The sequence below is a fragment of the Phacochoerus africanus genome, chromosome 3, assembly GCF_016906955.1.
Source record: "Phacochoerus africanus isolate WHEZ1 chromosome 3, ROS_Pafr_v1, whole genome shotgun sequence".
Classification (NCBI taxonomy): Eukaryota; Metazoa; Chordata; class Mammalia; order Artiodactyla; family Suidae; genus Phacochoerus; species Phacochoerus africanus.
In genome coordinates this window covers 136950921-136972472 of record NC_062546.1, presented here as the reverse complement: position 1 = coordinate 136972472, position 21552 = coordinate 136950921, and the positions used below count along the sequence as shown (strand labels likewise).

General features: G+C 39.6%; 1 protein-coding gene across 6 annotated transcripts in view; it reads left to right on the top strand.

Moving 5' to 3' along the window:
• Nucleotides 1-331: 331 nt before the first annotated feature.
• Nucleotides 332-21552, top strand: part of COBLL1 (cordon-bleu WH2 repeat protein like 1) — a 151289-nt gene continuing 130068 nt past the window's right edge. For 5 of the 6 annotated variants that reach the window (XM_047772757.1, XM_047772755.1, XM_047772760.1 and 2 more), the window contains exons 1-2: nt 332-597; nt 1278-1392. In XM_047772757.1, coding sequence (XP_047628713.1) covers nt 359-597; nt 1278-1392 — 354 coding nt within the window. In that variant the 5' untranslated portion in view covers nt 332-358. The remainder of the gene's footprint in view (nt 598-1277; nt 1393-21552) is intronic. The other variant, XM_047772758.1, reaches the window with a different exon arrangement.

The following is a 21552-nucleotide window of genomic DNA, read 5'->3' as shown; positions in this document are numbered from 1 at the left end:
CTTAAAAATTAAAAAAAAAAAAAAGAAAGAAAGAAATATGCCTCTGAAGACAAGGCAAGCTTAAACATGTCACCGCGTAGAAAAATCACAGTGTCACGGGTATGCTTTTAACAGAAGAGCAACTTTAGAAGTCAGGTTGGAAAAAAACAAAACAAAGCAAAAAAACCCACCCTGGATGGGGGAAGGTGAGACTGGAAGGGAGGGCAAGCTGCTGGCCCGGTTCTTCGAGTTTCTATCGGCACTTCCACGGCTCCTGGATCCTCCCCTCGGCTCCTTGCCGGGCAGGTAACCTCCCTTCCTCCCCACCTGTCCGGCCCAGGCGGGCCAAGCTTCCCAAAGCGACACCCTAGCGGTGGGAATGAGAACACACTGCGCAGGAGCCTCCTTTCCGTTCGGCTTCCCCAACTGGACCCCAAAGCCCCTAAACCCCAGGGGAAGGAAATTACCACTCGGTCCTCGCCCACCCCCGCCCGGTTTCTCTCCCCGGCTCGCTGCTCGTCTCACTCCCATGCCGCCGAGCCCCGTCGCCACTTCTGAGTGGCCGACTGGCGGAGGCGGCTGCGGGCTCCCGGGCTCTGGTCAGGGAAATGGGGCAGGGTGAGTGAGCCGACCCGGGGAGAGGCCAGGCGGCGCCGGCACCCGCCGGTGAGGTAGGGGATGCGAAGCTGCGGTCCGGTCCGCGCTGGACTGAGCCTCGTAGAGGCAGCCGCTCTCTCCTCAAGCCCTGGCTGGAGAGCCGAAAGCGAGCGCCGGGTCTAGAGGAGGGACATGTGGGAGAGGAAGCCGTGGGAGAGAACAGGGAGCTACTGTCTCCTTTTGAAAAGAAAGTAGGAGCCCTGGGTGGGAAAAGAGAAATGAGCCCTCCCAGCTTTTTTTTCGTGAAAAGTTTCCCCAGGGCGTTTTGTTTGTGCAAACTTGGCCGAGGGGGCCCGGAATCACACTGCCGGCGTGGCGACGGTGGTGCCTGTGCGCCTCGCCCCTCGTCCCGTTCCTCCTCCTTCCAGCCCGGGCAGCTCCGCTCCCTCCCCGAGAGGCGCCGAATGGCTACCCAGTAACCCCAGGGGCGGGGGCTACTGCGCCGCCTCCCTCCGGCCGCTAGACCCGGCGGCGCGCCCACAGGCTGGGAGCCCGGCCCGCAGGTGGAAGCGCACCCGGGAGGCGGGCGGTCTAACCCAGGGCTCGGGCGACTCGGGCGGACTCTTGACGCGCGGCCAGCCCTGCTCAGGCCTCGGGAAGGCGTGCGTCCCGCCCTGACCCGCCGGCCTCTCCCACTACAGCAGTGACGCGCCGCCTCGGAGCCAGAGCCCGCGCAGCACCCAGCAGGGCGATGGACGGCGGAGTTCCGAGCGCGCAGGACGCCCTGGCGGCGCCTCAGCCGGCTGCCCCAGCAGGGTGAGTCTCCAAGGGCCGACCCGGGAGGGAGAGGACGAGGTTTGCCCGGGCTCCAACCAGTTACCTGGCTAGCAGCTCGCCACCCAGTCGGCGGCCTGATTCACCCGCAGTAGGACACGCGGCCGACGAGGCGGCTTCCTCCAGGCTTCCTCGGAGGCCGCCCAGGGTCGGGGCTCGGGTAGTTTTTGATTGCTTTCCTACCGGGGCTTCTCTGAGTAGCTGAAGGGCAGCTGAATGCCAGGCATTGGGTAAGAAGTCCGGGAGCAAAATGGTAACAAAGGGCCCATTGTTGGGGCTGTGGGAGAGAGGCGGAGGATACCTGTAAGTGAACTCCTGGGAAGGGGAAAAAAGTTTTCTTGGCCAAGGGCTGAGGCCCAGCAGGTGAGCACTGTCAAGGTGACTGTAGGAAAGGGGCTTTCGGCGACCGGGTGGAGGGCGACGGGAAGGTGTGCCAGCTGTCAGTCCGCATGACAGTTCCGGGACGGGCAGGTTGCGCGCCTCGGATTGGGGGTGTGTGTGCCTCTAGCCAATTGCTGGTGCCAAAGCCTAGCGCAGAGTCAGACTGCAGACACGATACTTTTCTTTGTATTCGTACACGTTCAAGAGAGATTGGAGGGGAAGGGGCTGTCACATGGTGAGTTAATATTAAATGGAGCACGTCTTCTTGCCAGATATGCTAATAATCACCTTGCTCAGTCTTTGGGTAAACAGTAACGAGAACAGGTAGTTCTGCAAGAGATGGGGAGCACCGGAAAATAACCTTCGTCTTGGTAAACAGTGAAAGTTTAACACAGGCGCTAGTTGAGCTTGTGAAGTGGGAAGCCCTTTTGTAGAAGTGTAACTTTTTCCTTCAAGTGTCTCCCCCCAGCTCAATTTCTTTTCTGATAGTTATTCTGAACACAGAAAAGCATCCAAGAGAATATGAACAGACACGCTAAGGAAGAATCGACTGTGTAACTAATGAATGAGAGTTGTATAGTTTTCCTCATTTAGGAGTAGAGAAGTCATTTTCCCCTGGAACATGACATGCGTTTCCTTAGAAGCAAGTCACAGCATGTTTATTCATCAGAGACCATTTGAACATTGGCAGTTGTCTAGAGGAAACATGGAAAAGTCTCAAGGCAACATGACTAATATAAAAGATATTTAGTATAATGCTTACGTAGAGGAAACATGTAGTGTATGAATTAATTCTTTCATTTTTTTGTTTCAATTAGTTATCTTCTCCCCTTTGCAAATAGTCATATTTCTGTTGACTTCTGTTTCTAATCTTTCCCCAGTTTTTTTAATTTAAATATTATCATATATTCTTTCATATATTGTCACGTTAGGATGTATGAGGAAAGAAATACACTGTCAGGAAGAAATTAATCATTAAAGCGTGGACCTCTCAATGGAGCTGCAGGAATACAGAAATGTACTCAGGTACCCCCCAAATAAGATAGTATTAAATTTGTGGATTTGCAAATGGATTAGATGTTCAGAAATCAAATAATATTTGTGGGTAAAGTAGGTGAGATCGGATGGCTCTGAGATGAAAGAAATAGAACTTTCTAGTGTTAAGCACCACTGTAGCAAGATACTTCAGATTTTACTTGTGAGAATTTAAAAGTTAAATGGAAATTCTGTTTAAAAAAATGTACAAAATTGCTTTAGCTGATTTCTCAAATATGAGGAAAATACTTTTTAGGAATTTTGCCCTGCCATCTCCAAATCTAAAGAAAGACCCGGAAGAATACTTTCGCATCTTATCTAAAATAAAACCCCTCACTATATCATTTTGCTTTGGATTATTCTATTCAGAGAAGTTAAAAATATCTGAAAGGTATAAACATTTTAAAAATTACTTCTTTGTCTTCTTTCATTTGTTTGTATTGTTCCTGGGCATATCCCAAGTGCCTATTATATAATACCTGTTGAATATTTAGTATTCAGTGTTGCCTTTTTTTCCCCTGAAAACCCCAAAACATTTTTTTAAAAAAGGTTTTATTTCTGGGAAAAAATTATCCTAGATATGTGAATTTGGGAGGTGGCAGGGAGCAATCCCAATCAGTATGTTATAATAAATTGTTAGATCTGGAAAGTAAATTCTCTACCATAAAAGTAATTAAATCATGATTTGTTATTCTAATAGCCTATGAGGCCTAGTTGGGTCCTTAACTATGGATATTACTGCTCTAAAGAATCCCTTTGTATGTAATTTTCCAAGTTTTACATATTTGTAACAGGTCGTTTTAAAGAAATGTAGTACAACTCCTTATAAGAATCCGGAGATCAGATACTGAGTGATTTTACTGAAGTCCCAGAGCAAATTAGTGGCAAAATCTGAAGGACTTTAGTTGCCTAGTTTATTGCATTAATTGCTTTTAATCTTTTCCTGACCACAGTATGAGAAATTTTAGAGTCCACAGGATACGTTATCTTTAGAACTATCAGTACTGGTGTTCTTGCTTGATGGAACAGATATATAAAATATAAATTTTCAGGAATGGTTAGGGTGAAAAAGCCTATTTCTTTATAATTTTGTAGCTTTGGAGCTATGAAGTTAATTGAAGGGTAGTAAAAATTAAATGATTAAGCAGCTGCCTTAAGCTTTTATTTGGATGCATTATTGGTTCTCAAATTTTGCTGATTGTATAAACTGAGTTCTTGTTAGCTAACATTTATTTATTGAGGCTGTACCTATGGCATATGGTGATTCCCAGGCCAGGGGTCTTATTGGAGCCACAGCTGCCAGCCTATACCACAGCTCACGGCAACGCCAGATCCTTAACCCACTGAGAGAGACCAGGGATCCAATCCGCAACCTCATGGTTTCTAGTTGAATTTGTTTCTGCTGTGCCACAACGGGAACTCTTTCACTTATTGACTACTTAGAAGTTGAATGCTTTTGCTGAGGTTTCAATGTAATTACCCAGGTGTCTTTAAAACTAATATTCAAGCTCTCACACCCCTACCTATTCTAATTTTAATTGACCTGGGAGAGGATAAGGGCAGAGAGAGGTTTAAAATGCTGTTAGGTGTTTCTAATATGCGTTCAGATCTGCAAACCATTCATTAAGTGTCACCAGCTGAGATGGAGGTGAAGCCATAAATGGAATGGAGGCTGTTATTAACCATTTTTAGGGAACCCGATATCCTAACTTTCACCTCTATTTTGCCTTTTGAAAGTTTCCATGAAAGTATTGTACAGTATTTAAATTGTTTTTCCTGCTTATTTTTAAGGAAGTATATTAACTCCGTTTTAAAATTTTGGAGCTGAGACTTAGAGAACTTAATTAACGTACTCAAGGCTATATAGCGTTAAGGGATGCAAGTATAATAGAGATAGAGTTGATTCTCAATATGCTCTTCGTCACTAGGCTTGTTACCCAGGATATTTGCTACCATGGATTATACCTAATGGATTAAGTCGCTTTATGGGTGCATTGTCTTAATTCTTCTTACAATTTTGTTTACAGTACACTTAAAAAAAAAAGCTTCTACAAATTCAAATGCATATGAAAAAACCCAATGTCTAGCATTTAAAAGGAACTTAAATATTTGGTTTATGTCTTTAAAGTCATATTTAATACTTTCATGATTTAATTTAACTCATAGTAAACTGACCTTCTTTTGTCAGATGACAGATGTCAAATCTATACTTATTTTCTGCTCTTAGGAAACTATTGAATTTATTATAGCATAATTTCAAAAGTAGGGTTTTTGACCAAATAAGAAAAATACAATTGTTTACTAAGATAATGCCAGACATTTTGTTCAAAGTCTGATTTCCTCTGAATATGTTAGAGAATAATAGAATAACATCACCTAACCTTATTATTGAAGCACCAGGTGTATTTATATAATAATAAATGTCAAGCTTCATGTTATTGAGACAGGTGTGTTGATGTAATTAATTAGTCAAAACTTGTGAGCCCTTATTTTATATAAAACACATTTTTTTTCTAGGTACTGGGATATTGACTTTTGATCTTAAGAGCTTTACTTATGCAGTAATAGTGCAGGAAAAAAAATGAAGGAAGGTGATATTAGCATAGAGATGGTACTTTGATATATTAACTTTGAAACATTCTGGATATGCTTAGAACTTAAAATGCGGTATCCTAGCTCATTGATCAGCAAACTTTGGCTGAGCAAACTATGTCCAAAAAGTTGAAATGAGCCCTCCACCTTTTTGGCTTTTGTCTTCTTTTTTCTAATTTTTTTAAAATCTTGGCATAATACACATAAAATTTACCATCTTAACCATTTTAAAGTGTACAATTCAGTGGTACTAAGTACATTCATATTGTTGTGCTGCTATTATCACTGTCCATCTCCAGAACTCTCTTCATCTTGGGTAACTGAAACTCTGTACCCATTAAACAGTAACTCCCCAGTCCCTCCCCCCAGCCCCTGACAAGCACTATTCTACTTTCTATCTCTGATTTGACCACTCTGATTACCTCATATAAATGGAATCAGACAGTCTTTGTCTTTTTGTGACTGGCTTATTTCACATATCATATCCTCAGAGTTCATCCATGTTATATCATATGTCAGAATTTCCTTTTTGAGGCTGCATAGCATTCCATATTTTGCTTATCCATTTATCTGTTGATGGACACAAGTTGCTTCCCATAGTTTAGCTATTATGAATAATGCTGCTGGAAACATGGGTCTTCAATATCTCTTTGAGACCCTACTTTCAGTTCTTTTTTTTTTTTTTTTAAAGGGCTGCACCCCTGGCATATTTACATTCCCAGGCCTGGGGTCAAATCAGAGCTGCAGCTGCTGCCCTACACCATAGCCACAGCAACTGGGATCTGAGTCACGTCTGCAACCTACACTACAGCTCATGGCAACACCAGAGCCTTCACCCACTGAGCAAGGCCAGGAATCAAGCCCACATCCTCATGGTTACTAGTCTGGTTCCTTACTGCTGAGCCACAAAGGGAACTCCTACATGCAGTTCCTTTGTAGTAGAATTGATGGATGATATGGTAACCCTATTTTTAATTTTTTTGAGGACTGCCATGCTATTTTCCATAGCTGCTATTCCCCGAAACAGTGCACAAGGCTTCTTTCTGGCTTCTCCACATCCTTGCCAGTACTTGTTATTTTTGTGTTTTTTTTGACAGGGCTGTCCTAATGAGTGTGAGGTGGTATCTCATTACAGTTTTGATTTGCATTTCCCTGATGATTAGTGATGTTGTATGTAATTTCATGTGCTTATTGGCCATTTGCATATCTTCTTTTGAGAAATGTCTATTCAAGTCCTTTGCCTTTGTTTCAATTGGGTTGCTTTTTTGGTTGTTTAATTTTAGGAGTTCACTTCATATTCTGCATATTAATCCTTTTTACTCTACCAGTTTCTGTAGAGTTTTGTTGGCACACAGCTGTGCCCCCTTATTTACGCATTGTTTATGCTTGCTTTCATATTGTAGTTGGCTAGTCCAGACAGAGATATTATGCTTCTAAGCTAAAAATATTTACCCTCTGTTCATATGCAGAAAAAATTTGCTGACGCCCCCATAGGCTAACTTATGAAATTGGTAAAGGAAGTAATGATTATTGAATTCAAAATTTATTTACCAGGGGAGGCATCTAGGTACTGAACTTAAGTATAAATTGTAACAAAATGACATTTTATTTGCATAAAGCAAGATATTTCTTATAGTAAGAGATTTTGTAGAATGGTGATTAGTGGTAGTTGTGTTCCCCCCACAGGCAAACAATATAGAATTTTAACATTTATATGATATCAGAATATATTTTAAAGAGAAGTTCTAAACTTGTGTGCTGGAGACACTTTCATCAATAAATGACTGAGGCATTTAGAACCAAGGAGCTGGCCCAAGGTAGCAGGAACTCCTAGCTAGTTTTTTTTTTTTTTTCCTTCCAGTTTATACCTATTTCACGAGTTACACAAACTGTCTTTACAATTTTCAGCAAATGTTTTTCTTATTGCTGTTAAATATGCTTCAGGCATACCCTTGTGGTGCAATGGGTTAAGGATCTAGTGTCACACAGTGGCTTGAGTTGCTCCTGTAGCTTGGGTTCAATTCCTGGCCACGGAACTTCCACATGCTGTGAACAAGGCCAAAAATAGAAAGATATTTCATATCCTTAAGATATTAGTTCTCTAACATTAGGGTGACAGTTATTATAAGACCTTTTTTTATGACTTCGCTAAATGTTTTCCCCATCTGTTACAGTAAAAACAAACTAAAACTATGGGAGAAAGAAGTTTCCCATGACTATTTATAAAGGGCCAAATGTCTTCAGTTTTGCATACAAACTTCATATCTGAGGAATGAATCCCTTGGAAAAGACTCTCAAAGACTGACTAGTCTTTGGAAAAAATGCTTGAGTGAGCTTGGTTTTTGTTTTTTTCTTCCTCATATACTTTAAGTTCACAATGCTGTTTATAAGTGTAAAGAAGTTAAAACTATTTATTGACTTCAGACATAAAAAGAGCTGTGGAGTTGAATTGTAGAGTAGTTTGAGAAAAAAATAATTGAGATGGCCATCTCATTATTAAGACGGCAGAAGAGAGTTTAAGTTCAACTTAGAGAAAGCTGAAAACCTAGAATTATTTGTAACTTTTAATATATTTTAAATCGTTACACATCTTTACAAAGATGACACTTTCCAAGTTTCATAGGGAATAAATGAAGGTATTTGGGTTTCCAGTATGTGTGGTGTCCTGTATTGGGCAACATCTTCATATCTGTGCCTTTTCATGCTGCAGAGCTCAGGGGTGTAGCTCAAGGCAGGTCTTCAGGGATTTGAAGAGAGGAAAGCACAGTACATTATGGGGCTGAGTCATTTTCTTCACTGTCTCCTCTACAGAAAAAAAAAAAAAACTGTAGTCCCATCAAGGTTTTCAGGTTTGTGGTTGTGAGGCAGTGAGGATGGAGGTGCTCCGTGAGCAGAGAGAAGAATGACCTCTGAATCCCTCACTTTAACTTCCTGTGGGGACTCTTGTTCCCTTCCTATTGAGTGCCCCTCCCCCACTGAAATCAGAGCTTTAGAGGTAATACAATTATTTTTTTAAAGAAGAGTATGGGTTAATAGGACAAAGGTTTTCCTTTGTCATTGCCTCAGGCTTGTAGAAAATTACTTTGGATGGAATTAAAAGAGTGAAAATACCATCCATATTTGGGGGGATTTGATTTTTAAAAATAACCAGAGTGGTTCAGAGGCAAGACTCTGAAGTAGGGTTGAAAAAGAACCTGAGATACAATAGTTTGTGTCCAAAATGTGGTTGTGCTTTTAAAAGAACGACTCCGATTTCTTGTGTGGGGATGTAGGTTAATTTTAAATAGGGTTGAATGCCACAGGAATCAGGTTGTTTTTTAAATGATAATATCACTGGAAAAAGTGCATTGTTTTGCAATATAATTAATTTGAGAGATTAGCACTAATTTGTATGTATTTTGGTGTATTTTTTAAGAATTAAATACACCATTTCACTCTGTAGCCTACCATTGCAGCTTCTGTACTTACACCAATTTATGTTTGTAAGGAAGTAGAGTTAAGATGCTCAAGTCTGGGTAGGATGTTTATCACCTCCTGGAGGAGGACTTTTGTTTCTAACCTTCACACCTGCTATTACATGCACATTCACACATGCTGTTATTTCTGGAGAAATGGAAGTGAGGAAGTATTAGATAACCCCATAGGGAATAGCCAGAGTTTTAATAGCTGCTACAGTCATGTATCAGTTCAGTTGTGCTGGAAAAACAGGAAATTGAGTTGCTAAATCTGAAAATGGCTACCATCTTGTCATTCCCAGATCTGATGGATGTGCTGTAGTTTCTAGAGGGATTGCCCCCACAGTAGTCAAGATGATTATACGAGCCATTGAACTGATTTTCTTCTTTGTACTAAAGTGGATGCATGCTATACACAAAGCAGAAGTGGCAGGGAGAGGAGCAACCCTTTGTTTCTCTCTTCTTTTTTAATCAGGTATCTCTGCTCCAGTAGAATTAAGAGGCAAGGTCCTTGTCTTACAGGACAGCATCTATGTTTTGTGGTTTGAGGCAGCTCTCGATATTCTCAGGTATTTGTAATTCGGTTAGTAGTTGGCAGCAAAACTACTGAGCAAAATGTCTTTCCAGATTATGGGAGTGGTTTCTTCCTGTCTTTGGTTTTACATAAGGTGCCCATTCCCAGGAAGCAGTTAGATGCTTTAACTTAGAGCAGAAATTGTTATTTGCTGGGCTTCAGTAGAGCAAAGATGAAAGTGGCAAAGAATGTTAGAAGGTAGAAAGAAAGTACAGTCTGGTATGAAAGGAACAATGTCCAAGAGTAGTTCATATTGTCTACTCGTGATCCTATATGTATGTAGAAGTACATAGGAAATTCACTTTTAGATGCTGCTGAGAAAATGCAGTCCCCAAATTTGTGCTGGTAAATTTGTGAAGGCTAGGAACGTGTTTCCACCTAATTTAGTGCTTATAAGAAGTATAGCCTAAAATATTAAAGGAGTATAAAATGTATACACTTCATATTAAGTACCACTCATATTAAAGGAGTATAAAATGTATACACCTATGGGCTTTTTTTATTTTTTGAGTTTTCTAATCAAATTCAGGACTGTGTATGTATATAATATATATGTGTGTGTGTATATATATATTTGGTGTGCAACACTTTGGGATTTTCATCTTTCTGTGTGACTCACTTATTTAGGACACAAAACAGATTATCCAATCTGGATTTAGTGGCAATTCTAAAAGTTATCTGATGATGTTGAATGAATATTTGCTGTAATTTTTGTATTCTTCCAGGTACTAAGTACATCAAAAGTTGAAGTTGGCAGTAATGAATATTTGAATATTGTGAATCTGGGGCATTCACAGTTTCCTTATATCACTGTAAAACCTAAGCAAGGTAAAGACCAAGTTTCTAGAACCCACGGATAATGGTAATGGTGTGAACACAAAAATATCCGAAGTACCACTCATATTAAAGGAACAGCCTTGGGTCACTGAGAAATGATGGGTCATGCTGAAACACACATGGTTTAGGAGGCAGGGCATAGTGTAGCGGTAGCTGTTTAATTCCATCCTTGATACCTTTACCACTCGTCGGTCTTCCCAGGGGATATCATAAAAGTTCCTGTCAAGAAACAATTTTGAAAGAGTCTGGCACTTAGCCATTTTGTTTTTATAGTTCAAGTTTATTTAGAATGGCTTGTTCTCAAGTCAAACCTAGTCAAAGCTTCTGTTTATTGTGATGAGCTTTCATTCTGGCGTGTGATTTGTGTGACTGGTCTCAGGGGCTGAGCTTTGCACACATTATCTCTGTGATGCTAGGAAATTTTTTCCTCAGAATGATAGTCACCAGCACAGCCCTGTGTCAAACGTCCTTGTGGAAGTGGAAAGAGAGTGAGTGAGAAAAGAAAGGGAGTCCTTAGATGTTGAGAATGGAGGCATTTTCCTTCCTGGATCCTAGAGAACTAATTAGCTTAAAATCACCATTTCTAATGGGGAACACTGAAGTTGTGGTTTCGGGCCACGGGGAAGTTCCCAAGCTAGGGAATCAAATTCACGCCACAGCAGTGACAATGCCAAATCCTTAACACGCTTGGCCACCAGGGAACTCTGACATATGCATTTAAAGTTCTAAAATTGGCTATATCAAAGCAGAAAAAAATGTTCAAGGTGTTTTTTCTTAAGATAAAAAGGAGGAGTTCCCATTGTGGCTCAGTGGAAACAAACCTGACTAGTATCCATGAGGACTCAGGTTTGATCCCTGGCCTTGCTCAGTGGGTTAAGGATCCGGCATTGCCGTGAGCTGTGCTATAGGTCACAGATGTGGCTTGGATCTGGCCTTGCTGTGACTGTGGCGTAGGCCAGCAGCTACAGCTCCGATTCAACCCTAGTCTGGAAACCTCCATATATCATGGGTGCAGCCCTAAAAAGACAAAAAAAAAAAAAAGGAAAAATTTGGGAGAAATGGTAATATCCTGTACATACGCAATTTTATTTTTTATTTTTTGTTTAAATACATCAAGTGCACATCAGCTGTGTATACAATACTCATTACTCCCTTTCTTTGACCCCTTTGTAATTTGCTTATATTTTTACACTACTGCTTCATGGAAAAGTTGAATTTCATGGATTGGGAAGGGGAGAATTTTCCTGATATTTTTTCTTCTTTGATTAGCCAAGTAGATGCACTCTGTGCTAAATGGATATGTAAAGTTAATTATAATTTTATTTATGGATGTAGGTGCACAAAGGAATAGGAAAACAGGCATAATATATTTAGTGACCAAAAAATGAAAACCAGAATAGTTTCTGATGGCAGAAGAGGCAATGGGGCAAAATTGCTAGTCTATGTGGACACTAAACTAGCAGTTTGAGGTTTGAATTTTTTAATCTCTCATGTTCAGTTGGTAACTCTAGCACCATTAATTTGTGAAACACTTCTGTGATCTTAGGTTATTAGAAAGCATTTTCTGCCCCAAACCATATATAACCTCTTCAAAATACCATGTCTGCTTTTTTTGTGGGGGGAGAGTCCATCCAAATTTAATTGGTAATTATGCCAATGATAGTCATTCCCTACAGTGGTGTTTATATAAGATGCATCATTTTAGTCATTATTTTTCTACTTGGCAATATATTCAAATGGCTCAGAATTCAATAGGAAGAATGACGGATAATGAGAGATCTTCCCCCTCTCCCACCCCACCATGCCCCTTGGTTCCCATTCACCCAGATTTCTCTCCAGGGGCAATCAGGGTTATGATTCTTATAAATCCTCGAAGGATACTCAGTACCAGTGCTGTCCAATGGAAATACAATGCATGCCACAAATGCAATTCAAAATTTTCTAGGAGCTAGATTAAAAAATTCAGTTTAGGAGTTCCCGTCGTGTTGCAGTGGAAACAAATCCAACTAGGAACCATGAGGTTGCAGGTTCTATCCCTGGCCTCTCTCAGTGGGTTAAGAATCCAGCGTTGCCGTGATTTGTGGTGTAGGTCGCAGATGCAGCTTGGATCTGGCATTGCCATGGCTCTGGTGTAGGCCCGCAGCAACAGCTCCAATTAGACCCCTAGCCTGGGAACCTCCATATACCACAGGTGCAGCCGTAAAAGGCCAAAAGACCAAAAAAAAGAAAAAAAAAATTCAGTTAAATGATCTATTACCTAATGTAGTGGTTAACATGCGTCTAATTCTACAAAACAATGAAATTGTGTTAAACAGAAAAAAAATTTTTTTACATGGTCAGATTTGAAATTTAAATAAATTATGTAAAATTTAAATGTCAGTTTCTTAGTCACATCAGCCACATCTGGTTGGTGGCTATTTCATTGGACAGATTACCTCCTTATAGCCAGGAGCAAAATGGCGTGTGTGTATGTATAATTGTTTCTTACTCTTATATACACAGCTGGTGATGCTTCGTACCTTGCTTTTCTCCTTAATAATATATCTTTTATTATTACCTTATTATATAAAGGGCTCCATTCTTTCCTCTATAGCTGTGTATTATGTCTTTGTAGGAATGAATTATGATTTATATAACAAGTCACTTATTGATGGATAGTTGGATTTATTTCTCCCTCTCCTCCCCCTTTGCTATTATTAAGTGATCATTTTAGCATCCTTTAAGCTATATGTACGATCTGTTGTACTAATATTTATTTTGGTGTGTTTGATTAAATTAACTAGATTTTGAAGCTCTAAAACACAGAGACCACATTCCTTTTTTTAAAATTTTATAGGACTTAAAAAATTATATATAAAGTTCAGAAATCATACACAGCTCAATGAATGTCTACATATGTAAACATGTAATCAATCAGATCAAGATACAGAACACCTCTAGGACCTTATAATCCTCCCTCTTGCTCTTTCCTAAGTCAGTACTTCCCAAAGGAAACCACTGTTTTGACCTCCATCGCAATAGATTAGTTTTGCTTGTTCTTAAACTTCATATAAATGGAATTAAATCATTCTTTCATGATTGATTTCCTTTCTTCAACTCTTCTGCCCATTTTTGATTTTTTTTTATACTGAGTTACATAAGCTCTTTATTTTGGATATTAACCTCTTATTGGTCATATCATTGACAACTATTTTCTCCCATTCAGTAGGTTGTCTTTTCATTTTGTAGATGGCCTCTTTGTGAGACTATGTTCTTAAACATTGTTCTTGTGTATACTGCTGAGTTTAATACATGAACATACCTAGACTTATGCTCACTTATTGGATGGTTATTATTTGAATTGTTTGTGTGAATCTGAGCAAGAGGTCAGTGTTGGGGATACAGACCAGCAAATTACTTGTCTACTAGAGTGGTAGAACCTTAGGTATGCAAGAACTGAGTAGTTAACATTCATTTGTTAATTTGAAATCCTCCAGTGATTTTTAATTGAAGTGTGGTTGAAGTACAATGTCATGTAAGTTACAGGTGTACAATATAGTTAACATTCATTTTTGTAGCTGTTAACCAATGAATTGTTACTACACCCTTAAAAGTGCTATTGTAAATCTCTCAGCCCTCCACTATAAAACTCTGCTCTTGGTTTGAGCGTCTGTTTTAGCATTAATCCTCACATGGTACTTATGAATGAAATATACATTTCATTAGTAGCATAAGCAAAAATTCTAAGTAATGACACTTACATCTCAAACTTACAGAAAACAAAAACTTTGGCCATCATGGGTGGAGTTGTTTAACAAGACATAAGTACTTTATTATTATTTGCAGCCTAAATAATCCTATTTGAATAATGATAGCAGAGCATTTGATTTACAGCATAAGTTTTAGGTTTGGGATGTTAAGCAATTAATCATTAATTACATAATTAATTATTATGCAAGAATTCTCATTTGCATCAACACCCCTGAAATCTAAACTGTCAAGAGCCTTGCTATTTTTCTATTGGTAGAAGAAATTAGCCTTTTTTTTTTTCTTTTTTCTTTTTAGGGCCTCACCCATGGCATATGGAGGATCCCAGGCTAGGGGTCAAATCAGAGCTGTATGACCTCTGCCATAGCCACAGCAATGCAGGATCCAAGCTGCATCTGCGACCTATACACCACAGCTCACGGCAATGCCAGATGCTCAACCCACTGAGCAAGGCCAGGGATCGAACCTACATCCTCATGGATGCTAGTCAGATTCGTTAATTGCTGAGCCATGATGGGAACTCGGAAATTAGCCTTTTGATGTGAACATTAATAGCTAAAGAGTAAGACCAAATAATAGAGGGCATATTTTTCCAGCTCATGAAAGAAGAGACTGAGAATTTAGAGGTATCATAAATGAAAAAAATTACATTGTTAAAATAGTCACCTAGGAAAGAAAAACCAGTGAGTGCTCCTTCTCCCAGTGGTTTTGACAGTTGCACTTCAAAATGGATACAAAACTGAAAATATAGTGGAAAACAAGTTCATCAATTTTTGGTTTCTAAGAATGCTTTTAGCAACAAGTTGGCATTTTACATTGTTTCAAATAAGATGAAATTCTAAGCCAGAATTAATTTGGGAAAAAAAAAAAACCAAACCTCTGAAAAGTGATCATTTGGGAGTTCCTGTGGTGGTTAGGCAGTAACAAACCTGACTAGGAACCATGAGGATGCAGGTTTGATCCCTGGCCTCATTCTGTGGGTTAAGGATCCGGCATTGCCATGAGCTGTGGTGTAGGTCGCAGATGCAGCTTGGATCTGGTGTTGCTGTGGCATGGGCTGGCAGCTGCAGCTCCGATTCGACCCCTGGCCTGGGAACTTCCATATGCCACAGATGTGGCCCTAAAAAACAAATAATAATGATAATAATAACAATAATAATAAATAAAAAGTGATCATTTAATGCATGGGCAGGCAATAGAACATTCCATAAAGTATTTTAAGCGAGCCTGATACTCTCCATTTAACTCGGCAGCCTACCTTCCTGTCGTCTGATGCAGTGAACCAGTATACTTGGCTCTCTGGCATTTAACAGCATTTGGTTTTGGTTTCAAATAAAACTGGTCCAGCCAGAAGTTAGAATAAGCATTTGGCAGGCAGCTGTAAAAGGGAGTTGGAGGCAGAAGACCTGGAACCGAATCTCTGCTCTGCCACTTGCTGGCTTAGCTACTTCCTTTCCTCTTGCTGGGCCTCAGTTTCCTCCCTGGGGGAAGAAGATGAAAACAGTGTGGAAACAACACCGGTGCATGGCAGGCATTCAATTTATGTTTGTTAAATTTTAAATATTATCTGCTTTGTTGGATAACAGCTTTTGTAATGCTGGCATCATTATTATATGTGGAAACCCCCAGAGTGAGGGTGCAGGCCCCGTTCTTATTTTTCTCTCCCGGGACGTGGGTAATGGGGTTGGTTTTCTTCCTAAGTCCTACTGTGAAAGTCCCTGTGCCAGATGCAGGGAAGTTATTCTTGAAACGCTGAGTACAAAATGGGTACTAATCATAATGAAAATCACATTCCCTTTTAAAGGAAAATAATGCCCCCTCTGAGATTCAGAATATGCTACCAAGGTAATTATAATGCTGATTGTTCCCTAGCTTCACCATTGCCTTTTAGTATTTTACTTTTCTTCTAAGATGAGAGTAACTCTTAACTGCATTTCTTTGATTTTATTAGGACTGATATGTAGTGACTGACAATTTTCAATTGTAATATTATACACAAGAACATCATTATTCAAAAGAGAGTTGGAGCATGAGCACCATTCTAATCATAGGCTGTCATATATAGAAGATAACTTTTTTTAAAATACATTAGGTTAAAATAAGATCTTTTGCCTCCTGTAAACAAGAAATTGATCAATTATACACTACCTCAAATGCTGTAGAATGGAAGTGGCAGTCTAGAAACTAACTTTAGTTATTGATAAGAGAAGAAAAAGAAGCATCTGTAACTGCTGACTTCTTCACCCTTCGGGATGCTCTGACAGTATCATTTAGTACAGAGGCAATGGCTGGGCAGCATTTGTCCCAATGTGTAAAGTTATAACTCTTTAGATTCTGGTGGCAGCATGATGGCATAGTCTGAAAATTAATCTAGCACACCCTTGACTAAGCTTTCCTTATTTATCTGGATTTGCTCTTTTATGGTGTAAGAATACTTTCTGTATTTTGGAGTTAAGTTTTAATGTCAGAGAGGAAAGACTAATTCAAACTTTCTTAACATAATTAAGATCCACTTTTTCTTAGTATAATGAAAAATTTCACGCAGAATAAATTATACCTGCATGCACAGACTCTGCACTTGGAAAGTTTCTTGAGCAGTAAGGTGTTCCTGGTAAATTTACTTCTAAATAACATGTTTGACAAGATAGTATGTAAAATCATATGGAGCCTTAATTGCTTCAGTGGTTGAATGCATTTTTGTAAATTTATTCAAATTTCCACTGCTTAAAAGGATCAGGGTCACAGTTGTTTAAGAACACTGGGTGATGGCTTGAGTGACTTTGGTTATACAAGCAATGAGCATTTATAGAACACTGACTAGTCACAGTTCTGTGTTAACGTGCTACTGCATTTAATAGTCAACAGCCGTTTTATAGAGTTGAGGTGGTTGTTTTCTAGATTGTGCAGAAGAAGAAGCTGAGGCTAGCTGAGCTGCGCTGAGGGTAACCTCCCAGGGTCGCATGAGCAGGCAGGGGCAGATCTGAGGGTGGAACCCATTACTTTGATCACTTTACATTATACTTTCCTCCCCCTTCCTCCCTCCCTGGAACTGCCAGGGGTGGCAAAGCCAATATAATAAATAATAGTAGGAGTGACATAAAGTGGGACTAAACATTTTTTAAATTTTATTTTATTCTATTTTTATATTATTTTGATTAGGAAATTGACATCCTTATTACAGAATATTTGAAAATAGGAATATATGTAAAGAAAAATAAACATTATCTAGGCCACCCGAAATAACCACTGTTAATGTGATTTGCATTTTAGCATTTCCCATTTAGCTCTTCTAAATAAGAAAGAAGTTACCATGATTTTTGAAAAAACAATTTCCATGGTCAAATAATTTTAGGAAAGTCTGGGTTAAACAGAAACTGTTTTCCTTCCCTAAAGCTCTTCTCAGAGATTTTACTATGCCAATATGCATAATGGGCTTCCAATATGGAAACATGGAAAGTAATATTTTTCAAACTTACCTATCAGAAGAACACTGATTTATATTTAAAAACCAGTATTGCATAAGGTATACTTTAAGTAGAATGCATCCTTCTAGATGATTTTTTTTTTTCTTTTTAGGGCTGCACCTGCGGCATATGGAAGTCCCCAGGCTAGGGGTTGAATTGGAGCTGCAGCTGCTGGCCTACACCACAGCCACAGCAACACCAGATCCTAGCAGCATCTGTGACCTACACCACAGCTTACAGCAACACTGGATCCTTAACCCACTGAGCAGGGCCAGGGATTGAACCCACATCCTCATGGATACTAGACGGTTTGTTAACACTGAGCCACTATGGGAACTCCCGCATCCTTCTAGACTTTTAAAGAAGCACTTAGATTTTTAACTATCTAATTATTTAAAAATAATAATAAATATTATTTTTCTATTCCTTTTCTCCAGGATTGTATTATAGGTTATTTCGGTTATTTAAAATTCATTTTAAAATGCTTTTTGGAATATCATATATCAAATCATATATGGGTCTCGTATGTTTGCATTTTTTTGGCGGGGGGAGGATCTGAATACATGTTGTGTCAGGGACACAGGGGCAGGGGCCACTTCTCTGCAGTATCCTGAGACAGTGCCCAGAGCCTTGGAGCTGGGGAGGGAAGGTGGGAAATCTGTGTTTTCGGTTTTTTAATTTGTTGTTAAACCTTTGGGCTATTTCCAATGAAATCATTAACTTTGATAGGTTATGAGTTTCAGGCTTGGATGAATGAGATTCCAGAATTGAAAGACTGCAAAGTCTGCTGCAGCGAGGAAACCAGCTCAGGGTTTGTTACAGCTAGAAACTGTGAAAGCCATTACAAGTTTCAGAGAAATCTATGTGGGATGGCCCCATCTGAGAGAGACATGTCAAAGAAAGGACATTCTTAGGGGGAAATAGGAGTAGTCAGTTATTAGAACAGGCTGAGAAGTTAGGTGTCTGAGTATGTAATTACCCACTTGGTTTGAAAGAATGCATTTCTTCAGATGCAGCCTGTGTGGTCCCCAGGCCAGGCCTGTCTCCTCCCAACAGCATGGGGAAGACTGGACATGTGGGGAGTTGTGGTTGTCAATTTGCTGGGGTCAGGAGGGTGAGAGGGTTGGGGCTCTCAGGCTCCACTGAGGGGTGACAAAACTGGGCTCATGGGCAGGTTTGGATTTTGAGAAGGGGGGTTTTAAACATGGATTAGTTGGGAAGGATTGGGTTTGAATCAATTTAATAGATAACCCATTTTAATAGCAACAAGAATGAGAAATCTCCCTGAAAGAATCAACAGTTCATTGATTTTTTTTTTTTAATTCAAAAGATGCCTATCAAAGGCTAATTATGTGTTGGGTATCATGTTGGGCATTGACAGCTAATTGTATTGAAAATATATGTACATGGACATTATATTCGTGGAATTAAATCACTTTAGTTGGAATGAAAATGTGATTCAATCTTATTAAAAATACACATCTTTGAACAACCTCCAAGGCAGTGTAAACAATACGGTCTCTGTTTTAAAATAAGGAAAGTCCAAACCTCTGAAATGCCAGTTCCTGTGCAGTTTCAAATACTTTTTTTTTTTTTTTTTGCTTCGGTTAACATAACATCTGGTTCCTCATATGAACCTTTTTTTTGAATATAGAATTTGTAAATGTGTATGTGCCCTGCCCTACTCCCATTTAAATTCTCCTGAAATTAATTCTTCTCACTGGACTCTGGGAAGTTGTTAGCCTTGACTTTTCTTAGTCAGAACCAAGTATCAAACTGTCTTTCTCAGGCTGGGATTGTTTATGGCAAGACTAGAGAATGCCACCCTCACTGGGGCTGTGGATTGCAAGGCCCAGTGAGGTGCCAAAGGGAAAATTCCTACAGGGAATATCCAGCAGCCTTGAGGCTTGCGGATCGTTGCCATAGCAGCAAGAGGTGGTTGGCTCTGGCCTGTTCCTTCCCTGCCTGGGGCTCCCCAGGCACAAGGACAGAGCTGCCAGTTTGACATCGGGCAACGGTGGATTCTTTATCGGACCAGACTCCAGCAGTCACCTTTGTAGCCTCAAACTTGTGACTTATATCTATGTGAAGTGACAATCAAGAAGCACTGGGAATAGTCTAAGGGACACAGACTTGGCATTTCAGAGAGAAACTGTACCCTGGTATTGTACCCTGGCTTAGCCACTGACCAGTTGTTAGGAAATTTTGGACAAATTATCTATCTCACCCCTTTGCATCTGTTTTCTTTTTTCCATCTGAAAATGAAGCTAACTATTTTTTTTGCCTGGGATTAAGGGGAAGTATTTAAATGTGAAATCATGCAATATTGACAGAGGAATAAAAATCACTGACTGTGCTTTAAATTTTACAATTAAATGTCTGTAGCTAAATTATTAAAGCTTTTGAGCATTAGCCATATGAAAGGTTCATGAGATTGATTTAAACTGCTGACTCTTGGTGTTTAATAAGTAAAATAATATTTGATATTTGGTTAAGAGTTACTATTTCCCGAATATAAATCATGCTGTTTTGTAATTTGTTAGTTCATGGAATGTGATTCTCTGCAAGCAGGTTTGCTGGCCCTTTACAATCATTAGAGAAGCCTCTACCTGGTAAGATGTGGAGATAGTGAGCACACAATGTGTGTATTGTAAACCTTTATTCCTCTTTCCTCTGAAAAAGAAAATAACCAACCAATCAAATGTGTTCTTTCACTGGGCTTTATTGTTGGCAATGTTTCTGACTGAAAAGAGCTTATCTTTGAGACTCTAAGACAGTTCCCTCACATGTAAGAAGACGAGTTTTTTATTTTGGACCTTCGCTGACCACTGCTCAGGTTTCATCCCTTTTTCAGGAAGCTGCAATAGCAGAAGACAGGCCAAGAACCTCTTACTAGGTGGTCACATATTTTGCACATCTGTACACTATCAATAACCCCTTTTCATTAAAAATGTATGTAAGATGAGGACAGCTTATCAATTGTTTGTTGATGATATGTCTTGAAGTGATTTGGTTGAATGGGTTATATATTTCCTTCCTAAATTCTTGATGAGGTTAGTTCATTTGACAGCCTAAATTCTCTTGGGTGTGGAGTGTGAGGTGACATCTGCATGAGGTGGAATTTCTCATCAAGCTTGCTGGTGCCATATTCATGTCATGCCGGTTTCATTTCCATGTGCGTACTCATTAAAAATTGTCAGTGGCATTTCTAAAGAAAGGCAGATTATTACTTTGATCATAAAGTGAATGGCTACATTTTTTTCTCACTAAGGTATCCCAACCAGGTTACCATCACTATGGAAAACTGGTGAGAACCCTCAAGGCATGAAAAAAAAAGGGATGGTCATGAAAAAGGGTAATACACTATGGTGTGTTTTCAAAAAAATTACAAACATTTTTATTGAAACTGGCCATTATTTGAATGGCATGAACACTTGCCATACATTACTATTTTGTGATTTCAGAGAAATAGATATTCTTAAAGATTCATCAAGCATCAGAGTTCCCTTCGTGGCACTGCAGAAATGAATCTGACTAGGAAACATGAGGTTGCAGGTTCAATCCCTGGCTTTGCTCAGTGGGTTAAGGATCCAGTGTTGCCGTGAGCTGTGCTGTAGGTCACAGACGCGGCTCAGATCTGGTGTTGCTGTGGCTGTGGTATAGACCAGTAGCTGTAGCTCCAATTCGACCTGTAGCTTGGGAACCTCCATATGCCGTGGGTGCAGCCCTAAAAGGACAAAAAGACACACACACACACATAAAAAAATTTGTCAAGCATTGTTGAGTTTCCTGATGGAACGTGTATGTTTTATGAAAACAACAGCATCTTGTTCTTTTCACTAACCTATTCTGAGTAGAGAAAGTGTTCATGACATTAAAAAACTAGTTTTAAGTGGAGTGTAATCTATAAAGATACCGAATTGCTATGTTGTACACATGAAACTAATGTAGTATAAATCAACTCTGACTTAAAAAAAATCAATGGGAAAAACTTGCTGTTTCTTTTTACCCCCTTCTGAAATAACCAAACAAAAAATATTTAAAAATCTTTGATCTT